The sequence below is a fragment of the Bos indicus genome, chromosome 13 (genome assembly GCF_029378745.1).
Source record: "Bos indicus isolate NIAB-ARS_2022 breed Sahiwal x Tharparkar chromosome 13, NIAB-ARS_B.indTharparkar_mat_pri_1.0, whole genome shotgun sequence".
Taxonomy (NCBI): domain Eukaryota; kingdom Metazoa; phylum Chordata; class Mammalia; order Artiodactyla; family Bovidae; genus Bos; species Bos indicus.
The window spans coordinates 37,155,740-37,168,653 of NC_091772.1; the positions used below are offsets into that span (position 1 = coordinate 37,155,740).

Genomic DNA, 12,914 nt, shown 5'->3' on the forward strand with positions numbered 1-12,914 from the left:
CCAGCTTTGTGTCAATACTGCCAGCTTTTTGGTAGAAGTGATATATATGTTGAAAAGCAGAGACATTACTTTGCCAACAAAGGTCCGTCTAGTCAGGCTATGGTTTTTCCTGTGGTCATGTATGGATGTGAGAGTTGGACTGTGAAGAAGGCTGAGTGCCAAAGAATTGATGCTTTTGAACTGTGGTGTTGGAGAAGACTCTTGAGAGTCCCTTGGACTGCAAGGAGATCCAACCAGTCCATTCTGAAGGAGATCAGCCCTGGGATTTCTTTGGAAGGAATGATGCTAAAGCTGAAACTACAGTACTTTGGCCACCTCATGGGAAGAGTTGACTCATTGGAAAAGACTCTGATGCTGGGAGGGATTGGGGGCAGGAGGAGAAGGGGACAACAGAGGATGAGATGGCTGGATGGCATCACCGACTCGATGGACGTGAGTCTGAGTGAACTCTGGGAGTTGGTGATGGACAGGGAGGCCTGGTGTGCTGCAACTCGTGGGGTCGCAAAGAGTTGGACATGACTGAGCGACTGAACTGAACTGGTATATATGTAGCTACCTGAAGGACAGGAAAAAGTACAAGAGATAGAGAGGGGAGAAGCACATACAAAGACTAGAGATGAGGAAGCGCACCTGTGGGATCCTACACAGTCTGGCTGCTTAGATGCAGAGCTGAGGGGCAGAGGAGGGTGGTAGAGAGATAAGGCCAACTTCTTTGGCGGGACCCAAATTGATGTGGGTGTTTGGAGCTTTTCCTGAGAATAAAAGATAAACTGGTGACAAAGTCAGTGACAGAGAAATTTTAAAGTCACCCACCAAGTGACAGCTACACAAACGTGACTGCTTGAATCTGGGTTTCTTAGCCTTAACCACTACCAACACTTGAGAAGTTGATGAACTCCACGTTTTCTGAGAATAGTGTCAGGTGTAGGTGGATAGTTCCACAGGGATGGAGGAAGTAGAAGAAGGATATAACCAGAAATAAAAAGAAATACACAGACCTTCAGAGATTGTTTTTCAAGCTATGGAACATGATGAATAAATGAGGAAGAAGGATATTTTTCACTATGACCACTCATACTTTCACATTTTTCATTAGCTATGTATAAGAAAAAATACTTAACATGGCATCTGTTATCCGAACAGTGGAAAGAGATCCCACTTACTTCTTACAGAGTATTTCAGAAATCAATGTCTAAATTTAATTCATACATTTTGGCAACATACCTTTTCTTATTTCTCTAGTTATACTCCTGTCCAACTCCTGCTGCATCTGAAATAAGTCAAATATTATTTATGTTTAAGATAAACAAGAGATATTATCATAGGAGTGACATAAAACTTACTAAATGCGACTTTTAAATAATACTTTTAGAGACCAGACCTAACTTCAAGATTACTTCAGTAGAAAAAAAATCACATAAATAAAAGAAAATGAATTTCTACTTATTCTGCTTATAGATAACAGAACCATATATATGGAATCCTATTTAGATTAATCTGATAAAAAGTACAATAAATATCAGTCTATAGTACACATAATTTCAGAGAATTAGGGAACGACCCATAATCCTAGGAATGACCCACAAGATTACTATCTTCTCCCCCAACAGCTCCTGCCCTAAATATGTACTTCTGAGACCTTTGATTTCTAGGTAAGGATCGTGTTCAAATGGAGGAATCTAAGTCAAATGCTAATAAGGAGAACACATCTGTGATTTTCTTTACACTTCTCCATTTAATGAAAAGACAGAAAGGTGAGAAAATTACACACAAGAAACAACGTACCAGCAAGTTTCAATTCTGAAGATGTTTAGGGAGAAGGATTCTCTTTTAAGTGTTAGTTTACGAACTATGTCCCCTTAGAATGGGAAGGTCCCACAGGGGTTACTGCAGGGTTGAGGAACAGAGAAGTCACAGCAGCAGTGCCTCTGGCCACTCTTTAGCTAAAAGCCTCTATACTTGGCTCTGTTTTATATAACACGGTTCCACGCAGAAGTTTTTTTTTTTCAAAGAAAGGTTGTTTTCTTTGAAAAAAAAAAAAAACAAAAACCTTTTTTTAAGGCATAAGAGTCATTGATTTAGTCAAAGTTCCTAATTCTACAAAAGAAGTAACAAAGGCAATGTCCTTCTTACTGAGCCCAGAGTTCTATACCAGCTACTTCCTCAGATTAAGGAAAAAACACATAGATTTTAAACTATAACATAGATAAAATGAATATGTAAAACCATGCTATATAGTTCAATAATGCTTGTGGCGTGACATGACTTTCTAAGTAAATGTGTTTTAAATGCATGAACAAGAATAAAATCAATATCAAATTCCTATTTGTAGCAATCGATATAGTTAATTTAGAAAGCATAAATATTTTTTAGACACAGGACAGGGAACTTGAAGGAATCTTTAGTTGATCAAGCAGGCCAAAACTGAAGAGATTCAACCTTAAAAGGATGTTTGTTCATTCCCTCTAGATAAAACCTGGCTTGCTAAAATGAGTCAACAGTGAATTATCCACATTTTGGGTTATTGAGGACAAAATTTAAAATACACAACAGATCTCTCTTTACTGTTTAGCATACTTCTCTATCCAAGCTCTCATCATCAGTTAATATATACAAAAAGTATGCATATAAGCTCATTTATAATCTAAATCTGATCAGAAATTGCAGTTGAACTTCATTTCCTCAGCCTGAAGTTTCAAGGGGAGGACTTATACTCCTACCCTCCTTATGAGAAGCGAGGAGATTTACCTAACAGGTGAGTCTGGGAGAAGAAACTACGAAGTGCTTGCTTGGTTCTGAATCTCTTCTTTGAAAAGGTGTATGTTTCCACAGCACCATGAACTTGGGTCTACAGTAGGCAGCCTTCCCCTGGGAGGGGTCAAGCATTTGCTTCCTCCTCTTAGGCCTACGTGGGGAAGTGTCTGACTTAGGATGAAATGTTTGGAGGCCCGCTGTGACTGCACAGCTAAAGCACATCCTCCAGGTTCATGGCTCTCAAGTACTAAGACCCAACGTAGCTGCAGTGCTTTCAAAGAAACCTTAGACTGCTCTTCTATGATGGCAAGAAGCCAAATGAGAAAACAGGTTGAGACTGCATTTAACAAAGGCTATTTTTCTCTGCATCATCAACATCATGAAAACACCATCAAAACCATAAACCCGTGTGCACTGACTGAAATGGATATTTTAATAATAATGACTATACAATGAAAACTAGTTGCAGTTTAAAGACTCCCCATCATTGCTATCTCAGTCATCATTCATTCAGGTGATGTCAAAACAGAGACAAAACAAACAGAGAACAAAAGTGAGCAACTTAGAAACATTCTAAAACTGCTTAGCAAGGTTTTTTTAGAAATTTAAATCAAAATTCTGTAAGTAAAATAGCAGTTAAAGATGTACTCTTGTATAAGAAAATAACAAAAAATGTTAACCTAAAACCAGAAATTAATCTTTGATTAGGTATTACAAGTTTGTTTAATTCATAAAAAAGATTTATCTAGGATTCCTTCAAATAAAAGCATCCATATGTGGTTAGTGTTTAGATGCCAGTCATTCACTTATGCTTAGGGGTAGAAAAACTGCAGTGGGTGCAGCAGAGCCTGGAAATGATTATGAACCACTGCCAAAGTGAAATAATTTAGAAAGTAAATCAAACAGCTGAAAGTATACTTTTGGTTACTAGACAATAAGATTTCATTTCTAAAGTTGAATTTAAATGCAGCTTTTCAAGAAATTTAAGATTTTAATAAATATCTCTTAAAAATGAGAGATCTAGGACAAAAAAAATCATTAAATGTCTCCTTGATTATCATAGTTAAGTATGGTTTTACTTAGTGTGCATAAGTCAAAAAAACAACGCAGAAGTTCACCAAATTAAAAACAAGGATCATTCATATCAGAAATCTGAAACCCAATGAAAAAAATAGAATAGAACTAACCTTGGTCAAGTAAGTCTCTATACTGTCATTTGAACGGCATGGAATTGAGGTAGAAAACCCTCTGTTTGCTCTTGAAATAACATTTGTGTTGAACCCTGAAGCAGGATTGAAGTTTCCAACAGAAGAGGACTCCAGGACTGGCCTTGTGCTGAGACTGCTGTGTATAGATCTGTTCTGTTTCTCCACCTCAAGTTCAGTGCTGATCTCTGTCAGCCTCTCATCAGTCCTGGGGAAGATGGAAAACACCAATTTCGTTCATGTTTCTCTAAATGACTGACATTTTTTAAAGTTGCCACAGAGTAAATGGAATTCCTATTGAACTATTTGAACACCGAAAAGACAGAGCAGACCTACTGTAAACAATGACAGTTGTAACCTTGTTCTGAAGAAGTACACATGTATCTAGGGCTCCACAAGTAACAAGCTACAGTTGGGAGAGGAGAGAAAGGGCATCAGAGAGAAAGGGAGGTGGCCTCACAGTGACACCTGCTGCCCTCTGGGACACACCTGCCTCCAGGAAACAGTTCAGGGATGAAGAAACACACCATCCCACAAAGTTCCTTTCAAGTGTTTCCTTTCACCACCCTTGTATATACGTTTCACTCATGACCTCAGAGAAATTAAGCATTTGGCTTTGAGGTATCATCTAGAGCCACAATCTCAAGAGGAGGATGAGAAAGTCAGTGGGTGAGACTGAAAAGAGCTAAAACAGCCCCAGGAATAATTACAAGTATCCCCTGCTTTCCCAAAGTTCACTTTATGTTACTTCACTTCTACTATGGGCCTATGTCAGCACCTGTTCCTGATGGTCCAAAAAAAAAAAAAAAAAATCTGAAGACAAATTTTGGTCTCATTTAAAAAGCCAAAACTCTAAACAGTAGTGTACGTTTTAGAGCGAGAGGCATCGCGCTCCCCAAGCAGGGAAACCGGCCCCACCGTGCTCCTTCCCTGGGAGCCATACCCCACATCTCAGCATCAAGTCGCCATAGCCTTGACCTTGTCTGGGATCACCTGTACTTCACTTGGGCATATTCGACTAGCATATGACCCACTGACTTTCTCACCCACTGACTTTCTCATCCTCCCCTTGAGATTGTGGCTCTAGATGATACCTCAGAACCAAATGCTTAATTTCTCCAAGGTCATGAGTGAAATGTATATACAAGGGTGGTGAAAGGAAGCACTTGAAAGCATATTTTAGCATCGACTAGCAGAATGTGTCCTTGGGTACCTGCTTCTTTGCTTTATGCTGTTTTGGCTTATGAAAGGCATCCTAGGAATGCTCTGCTTTCAGATAGTGGGGAAAGCTGGACTAGGCTCTGGAGGTGGGATCTGCCCTTTCCATTCTCCACACACTCCCTCGGCCAGGTCACTATATTATTTCTAGCCACTTTGTGAATTATCCTGCCTTTCACCCCTGTGTTAATTTCCCCCCTTTTCACAAGCATGCCTCTACATAGTGTGGAAAAACTTGATACAGTACTAATAGTTTGTCTAAGGGCGCCCCCTTAGCAGTGACTATCCACTTAGCTTTCACTTCCTAGTAATCTCAGGAACTGTGCTCTATAAAAATATTAGGCTTTAGAGACAAATTAATGAAGTAAATTTATTTTCTGTGATTCTGTGTTTTGACTTACTTGTCTAGTTTATCTTTCAATGACTTTCTAACTTCAAGTTTTACTAGGTAGAGATGCTTATATTTTTCCAACTCGTCTTTATTAGAATCTTCTTGCAAAGTTTTCATCTTAGAGAGTTCAGATTCTAAGTCTTTAATTCTGAGTTCCATCTGTTGAGATCTTGCTTGTATCTAAGGCAAGTTGAAATAGATAACATTTTAAAAATAAATATAACCAGGAAAATTATATTTGTTTCCTTTAGTTTTGAGTCAGTGATTCACAGAGTGATTACAAAGGTGAAAACAAAAAGAGCAGAAGTTTAAAAAATTATCATCAATGTGAAGTGAGTTAAATCGAAATTATAAAATTAAAGTGGAATGACTGTTATAGTAGTACTTATATAATCTGATAATTCAAAGAATAAGAGGATCAACTTAAAATTTTAAAAATTGAATGAGACAAGAATAATTCAAGAGGATGGTATCAGTTCTAAACCACAATATTTTCTTTTCTTCATAATGGTCTTATTTTATACCAACTGGTCTTATAAGTAAGAGGATTCTCAAGTGAGAATCATTCTGATAGGACAATTTAGTGAAAACTGTGGGGGAAACTGAAATATTTAAAGGGAAAACAAGTGCCCCCCCATTCCAGAAATCTACAAAACATACTGCTCTAAGGGAGGTAGAGGAAACACACAAGTTGTATATGTCTGAAATGTACTATACAGTGAAAATGATTTCAAGCACATGACAGATCAACAAATTAACCTACAAAAATAGGTTGACTTCTTTTCATTTCTCTATAAGATTCTGTCTTGCTCTTTCTTCAGTAGCCTGTTGATACTGCTCTACTTGACTGCGTTCTATCATATTCATTTCTATATGACTTTTGAGGGTCACTACATCTTGCTCCAACTTCTTTTTCTTCTCTCTAGTTTTTTCACATTTCTTTTGCATTCATTCCATAGATAATAACTCCTGTTGAAATACTTGATTTTTCTGCATCCACGTGCAGACATTTTGAAGATGCAGTTTCCAGCTCTGCTGGAAAATCATCAGTCTTCAAGAAGAAAATGAGACCATTTGGTAATGAGGAATGTGGATTAAGCACAGCCTAATTCAAACCCAGGATCAAATTAAAAGGATGGTATGTGTATTGTAGAATGTAGGACCAGGGATTACTCAGAGAATCAAGAAAGATGTTCACACCACCAAGATTCACAAAATATATTCTTCACTGTCATCTTTGTCAAACAACATTTGCACTTGATTTTATACTCTTTTATTGTTCTACAATAATATTTTTCTATCTTTCTTCCATAAAATGACTACAAGTCCCCTCTTAGTAGAACGTCTCTTAATCCTTCCCTCATCTTAATGTCCCAGGGTTTTAAAGTAGTTTAAGGGATACTATATTGAGTTATCTGGGGCTAAGTTAATAAATGCCTCTCAAAAGAAATCTGTGAGAATAAGACTCTAATTAATAAATCTTATAAATACAGAGTCTAATCCCATAAGCCTTTTCCTGAACTACAAAGACTTTTGCTAATTTGAATTGCAGTCCAAAGAGAAATGATTTGCAAAGATAAAGAAATCCCATCTCCTAACAGTTTACAGAGATGATCCATACATTTTTCTGAACAGCAACAACAACAAAAAAAGCCTCATTCTTGTAATCCTTTGTTACTGTCCTTTTATGCAAGACAAGTGCTGTGCATATCTAAAAATATTCCCTGTAATACCAATATATTCTTAGATAAGATTCCCCCTCATGGAAAAAAATGGCAACAGTGTAAAATTAGGGGCTAAACTCTTCCTCAGAGACTAGATAACAATGGCTAAAGTGAAAAGGCTCCATGAGAGGTGGACATTCAGGAAAGCCCCATGAAGGAGGAGAGACTGGACACCAGGTCTCAAATAATGGAGGCCTAGTCAAAAGGAAAAGAAACTGTAAAGACAGAAAGGATAGCCTGAGCAAGGGCCAAGAAAGCTGAAATCAGCCAGTTACGTCTGAGGATAAAAATTCAACCACAGGGAAACAAAAACATGTCCACACAGAAATGTGTAAATCAGTGTTCACAGCAGCATCATTAATTGCCCCAAGGTGGAAACAACCCAAAGCTCCACCAACTGATGATGGAAACATGGCTTAGTCAAATACTATTGACTGATTGACAACCAACTAACAGAAGAACTGATACGTTGCAATCACACAGATGAACCTCGAAAACATGACATCAGGTGAGAAAAGCTAATCCCAAAGAAGCACGTATTGTATGATCCCATTTATATAAAATACCCAGAACAGGCATGTCTACAGAGACAGATATTAGACTAGGGGTTGCCTGGGGCTAAGGGATGGAAGGCCACAGGTGGTGGCTAAGGGATGCAGGGTTTCTTTTGCGGGGTGATGGAAAGGCTCTAAAATTGACTGTGGTCACAGGTGACACATCTCTAGACTAAGAGATACTGAACTACACATGTTGAGTGGGTGAATTCTATGATATGTGAATTATATCTCAATAGCTTTAAAAAAATCCAATGGTAGGATCTAGATAATCTTCTTAATTCTCTAGTTTGGATGTATGTACTATACATCATCTGAGTACCTCCATGCTTTTGCAATATACTTAAAATGAAAAGGAAAGAAGGCAATGCCTATATTTCATCTGGTTTTTATAATACCCTTTCTGCACAAGTTATTCTGAAATCCATGAAATAAATAAATACAGAACTCTACAGCCAGTCATAAAAAGAAAGATGAGCAATGATAATTTTCTGGAATCTTCCATTAAACATTATCCTTTGATTTTATCTGGCTAGCCTCCTTATGTAATACAGCTATCACTAAAAAAAAGTATTGTTTCAAAGAGAAAAAAGTCTCTCAACTTGTGTGAACAGTGAGGCGCAATTCTCAACTTTCCTAAGGGCAAATAATATAAGAAAAAATATATATAATGCAAATGGCAGAATGAAAGTCAGAGGTTAAGAAATGAGTGCATTATAAAGATAAGAAACTTATAGTAAATTACTTGTAACAAAAATACAAAAGAAAGCTGACCATGAAAATGAGCGTCCTAAAACACTTCATCCTACATATTAACTGTTGACACGTTCAATTTCATACATACCTGACTTGTGGGTTGATGTATGTTGTTCTTTAAATCCTGTGTCTCAGCTTCTAATTTAGCACAATTAGACATGCTCTCCAGCAAAGCCTCTGACATAGACTTCTTTTTCAGGGCATCTTTTTCAGCCAGTTCTTGTTGAAGTTGTCTCACAACTGCCTAATAAGACACTCTGTCACTGAGTTTAACAAATCACTTTACTTTCTGTTATGTTAAGAATAGATAACTCCAACATACGTACTTTGAAAACTATCACCACCTTCTTCTCCCTCCTCAGTGAATTTGGTTACAGACATGGAAGGGGCCACCTTCCGGCCTTTCTGATATTAAGTTATTCAGACAAAAGATGCAGACCCGCTGTCCACGCCCTGCTCCTCCCACTAGATCTGCAGAGCTTCACCACCTCACAACCAGAGAGAAATAGATTTGAATGTGGGACAAGTGGTGGAAAATTCCACTCTGTGGAACATTTTCCCTCTTTCTTTATTAGAGGCTTCTATTACCTTCAGAGATCTTCACATATTCCAACCAGTGCTCAGATCTTTCCAACAGATTCCTAGCTCAGCAGAAAAATGAGGCCATTCCCTTGTGGCTTATCTATTTTCTGTCTAGTAGTATGTCTATGTTAATCCCAAACTCCTAATTTATCCCTCCTCCCCACCTTTGCCCTTGGCTAACCATAAGGACCTACTGTAGAGCATGGTGAACTCTACTCAATATTCTGTAGTCACCTACATGGGAAAAGGAACTGAAAAAGAATGGATATATGTATAAGGATAACTGAATCAATTTCCTGTACATCTGAAACTAACACAAAATTGTAAAGCAACTATACTCCAATATAACAGAAAAATAAAATTTAAAAGATGAGGTTGCGCCCATGGCCTTCAAGGAGCCTTATTAAAGTGGCCTCTTCTACCTGTCTCCAGACCGCAGGCCCTACAATCCTCTCCCTGACTCACTCCATTCCTGCTGATCATGAATCCTGACACCCTTCATTTTTAGTGGACAAGCTTGTATCTAAATGATATTAATTGATACTGAAAATGAGAATTATGAGCAAATTGTTGTAAAAATATTCTACTGCTGCTGCTGCTGCTAAGTCGCTTCAGTCATGTCCGACTCTGTGCGACCCCATGGACGGCACCCCACCAGGCTCCCCCGTCCCTGGGATTCTCCAGGCAAGAACACTGGAGTGGGTTGCCATTTCCTTCTCCAGTGCATGAAAGTGAAAAGTGAAAGTGAAGTCGCTCAGTTGTGTCCAACTTGTAGCGACCTCATGGACTAGGCTCCTCCGCCCATGGGATTTTCCAGGCAAGAGTACTGGAGTGGAGTGCCATTGCCTTCTCCAAAAGTAAATCATAAATAGCAGTGGGAAGATTAAATCAAGAAGAATTTTGCTAAAGCTCACCACTTGAGTCCCAAATTATGTTTTAATGATAAGTAGATGCATTTAAAGAGTTGAGTGGCTTTAAGAATAAATGATTCAAGGCTAAAATGTTTCCCATATTAACTCAAATTGATGTGAATAAACATAAAATTATACCAACAAATATGACACAAAGCTATGACAAGCTACCAAAGCCAAAATATGATATAGCCTCTGGGAAACCTGGAATTAACTGTCAAGGTAATCCATGTAACTGAAGCTTAATTTTGAAATGTTCATTTTAGGTTTGAGCATTTCATTTATCTGCTTCATCACGATACTGACATGTGGTAACATAAAGATTAAAATTATTACCTTAATAGTAAAAGAGTAAATTACTAATATCTATCTGTATTAACAATTTAGAACCGAATCTCTTAACATTTCATAAGACATGATGTCTCTACTCAAAGTAAAGCATTTCCTGGGTCTAATTTTGATTTGCTGGATACAAGTTGTGTTTTTAGGCTGGTTTAGAGACTATAGATTCACAGCCTATGTATTTTTATATTCAACTAGATTCAACATTTAGCCAGAATCAAGCCAAAATCAAAACTTTGAATTTTCTTTCAGGAAGTCTGAGAATTATTTCTCCTTCTGGATACTTACTTCTCTTTCTGCTTTTTCATTTTTGTACTGATACATTCTCTCTTTTAAATGATTACGTTCCTGGATTAACTCCTTGTTTCTTTCCTCCAGCATCAGACCTTGTTTCTCACTTTCAGCCTGAAGTTTTCTCATGATCTGCAGATACTGGTCTTGGATGCTAATGACTGTCTTCTCCTTACTGTTGGCTTTGTTTTGTGCATCATCCAGTTGCTGCCGGAGCAACATGTTTTCACTCCGGAGTTGAGATAATGTTTCCTCTAAGGAGTCCTGCTTTCCAAGGTATTTATTCACTTTTCCTTGTTCATTCAGATACAGGTGTTCAATTTCCTGCTTTTGACACTCTGCTTGGCAAAGGTCTCTCTGGACACGTTCTAACATCAAAATCGTTTCTCTAAGATTATCTCTCGTGTGCTGCAACTTGATTTTTACCTGATGGAGTTTACTTTCTGCTGTAGAAAGTTGCTGGGAAAGCGCCTCATTCTTATCTTTTAGGTTAGCCACATCAGACTTCATTTTGTCCTGCAAGCATAACCACTCATCTTCTGCTTTCTGGAAGGCAAGCTCCAGGTCTCTTTGTGATGTCTGACCTTGATCATGATCGTGAAAGGCAGCAGCCAGTCTAGAATGGTAGGATTCCGCTTCTGTTTCCAGTCTTTGTTTGTTTTCTTTTTCGTTCTCCAGCTTAGACTTTAGCATTGTATTCTCAGCTGTCAGAACATTAAGCTGGTCTATATACTGGGATATAGTTTTTGTTAACCTTTCCTCATTCAGTTTTATTGTGTTTTGAGCATCATCATTCTTTACTTTGACAGTTTCAATGTCCTCAAAATAGTTCTTTTCCTTTTCCAGATTCTGGTTTTTCATTGCCTCTATTTCCAGTCTTAGCATGGCAATTTCATCCTGCAACATGTGGTTTTTGCACAACAGGTCTTTTGGTTCTTCAGGACCAGCAGAAGCCTAAGTGAAACAAAGGAGATTTTTAGCTAGTACACAATAAAGTAACATTTCATAATTTCCTCTGAAATGAAAGACTATCTTGTATGCTTATACAATGAAAGGCTGTACCAAGTGTGTCTCCAAAACAGAAAAAATAAGGCTCAATACAAACCTCAGACTTTATAAAAGCAGAAATTTTCAAACGTTCAAAAATTTAATTGAAGACAATGAATCCATGAAAGTCAAAAAGAAATCCCAGGAGACTTTTCAAGAAGCTCAGACCTGGAGAGGCTTTTCTCTGAACTACAATAAACCCAGAAGGCTTAAAATATAAGATTTATAGACCTGACTGCACTTAAAAATGGCATCTGATGTGAATATTTATACAATGGAAAACTACTAAGTCATAAAAAAGAATGAAATAATGCTATTTGCAGCAACAGGGATGGACCTAGACATTATCACCCTAAGTGAAGAAAGTCAGACAAAGACAAGTATTATATCATACTGCTTATATGTGGCGGAGAAGGCAATGGCACCCCACTCCAGTACTCTTGCCTGGAAAACCCATGGATGGAGGAGCCTGGTAGGCTGCAGTCCATGGGGTCGCTAAGAGTGGGACGCGACTGAGCGACTTCACTTTCACTTTTTACTTTCATGCATTGGAGGAGGAAATGGCAACCGACTCCAGTGTTCTTGCCTGGAGAATCCCAGGGATGAGGGAGCCTGATGGGCTGCCGTCTATGGGGTCGCACAGAGTCGGACACGACAGAAGCGACTTAGCAGCAGCAGCAGCAGCTTATATATGGAATCTAAAATGAACTTATTCAAAAAACGGAAAGACATAGAAAAAAAATTTATGGTCCTCATACGGGATGAGGGGGTAGGGGAAGGGATAAGTTAGGAGGTTGGGATTAACATATACATACTGCTGCTGCTGCTAAGTCGCTTCAGTCGTGTCTGACTCTGTTTAACCCTTAGACGGCAGCCCACCAGGCTCCCCCGTCCCTGGGACTCTCCAGGCAAGAATACTGGAGTGGGTTGCCATTTCCTTCTCCAATGCGTGAAAGTGAAAAGTGAAAGTGAAGTCGCTCAGTCAAGTCTGACTCTGTGCGACCCCATGGACTGCAGCCCATCAGGATCCCCTGTCCATGCGATTCTCCAGGCAAGAGTACTGGAGTGGGGTGCCATTGCCTTCTCCGAACATATACATACTAGTAGATGTAAAATAACCAGCAAGGATCTACTGTACA

At 38.5% G+C, this 12,914-nt stretch overlaps 1 protein-coding gene across 23 annotated transcripts in view; it reads right to left on the reverse strand.

The window, feature by feature from the left end:
* The window catches only part of LOC109568017 (ankyrin repeat domain-containing protein 26-like), a 92,013-nt gene that overhangs the window by 40,361 nt on the left and 38,738 nt on the right, over positions 1-12,914 (reverse strand). For all 23 annotated transcript variants that reach the window (XM_070800999.1, XM_070800994.1, XM_070800993.1 and 20 more), the window contains 5 exons: positions 10,726-11,682; positions 8,691-8,846; positions 5,579-5,748; positions 3,942-4,167; positions 1,225-1,270 (listed from right to left, as the gene is read on the reverse strand). In XM_070800999.1, the coding sequence (XP_070657100.1) occupies positions 1,225-1,270; positions 3,942-4,167; positions 5,579-5,748; positions 8,691-8,846; positions 10,726-11,682 (1,555 nt within the window). The remainder of the gene's footprint in view (positions 1-1,224; positions 1,271-3,941; positions 4,168-5,578; positions 5,749-8,690; positions 8,847-10,725; positions 11,683-12,914) is intronic.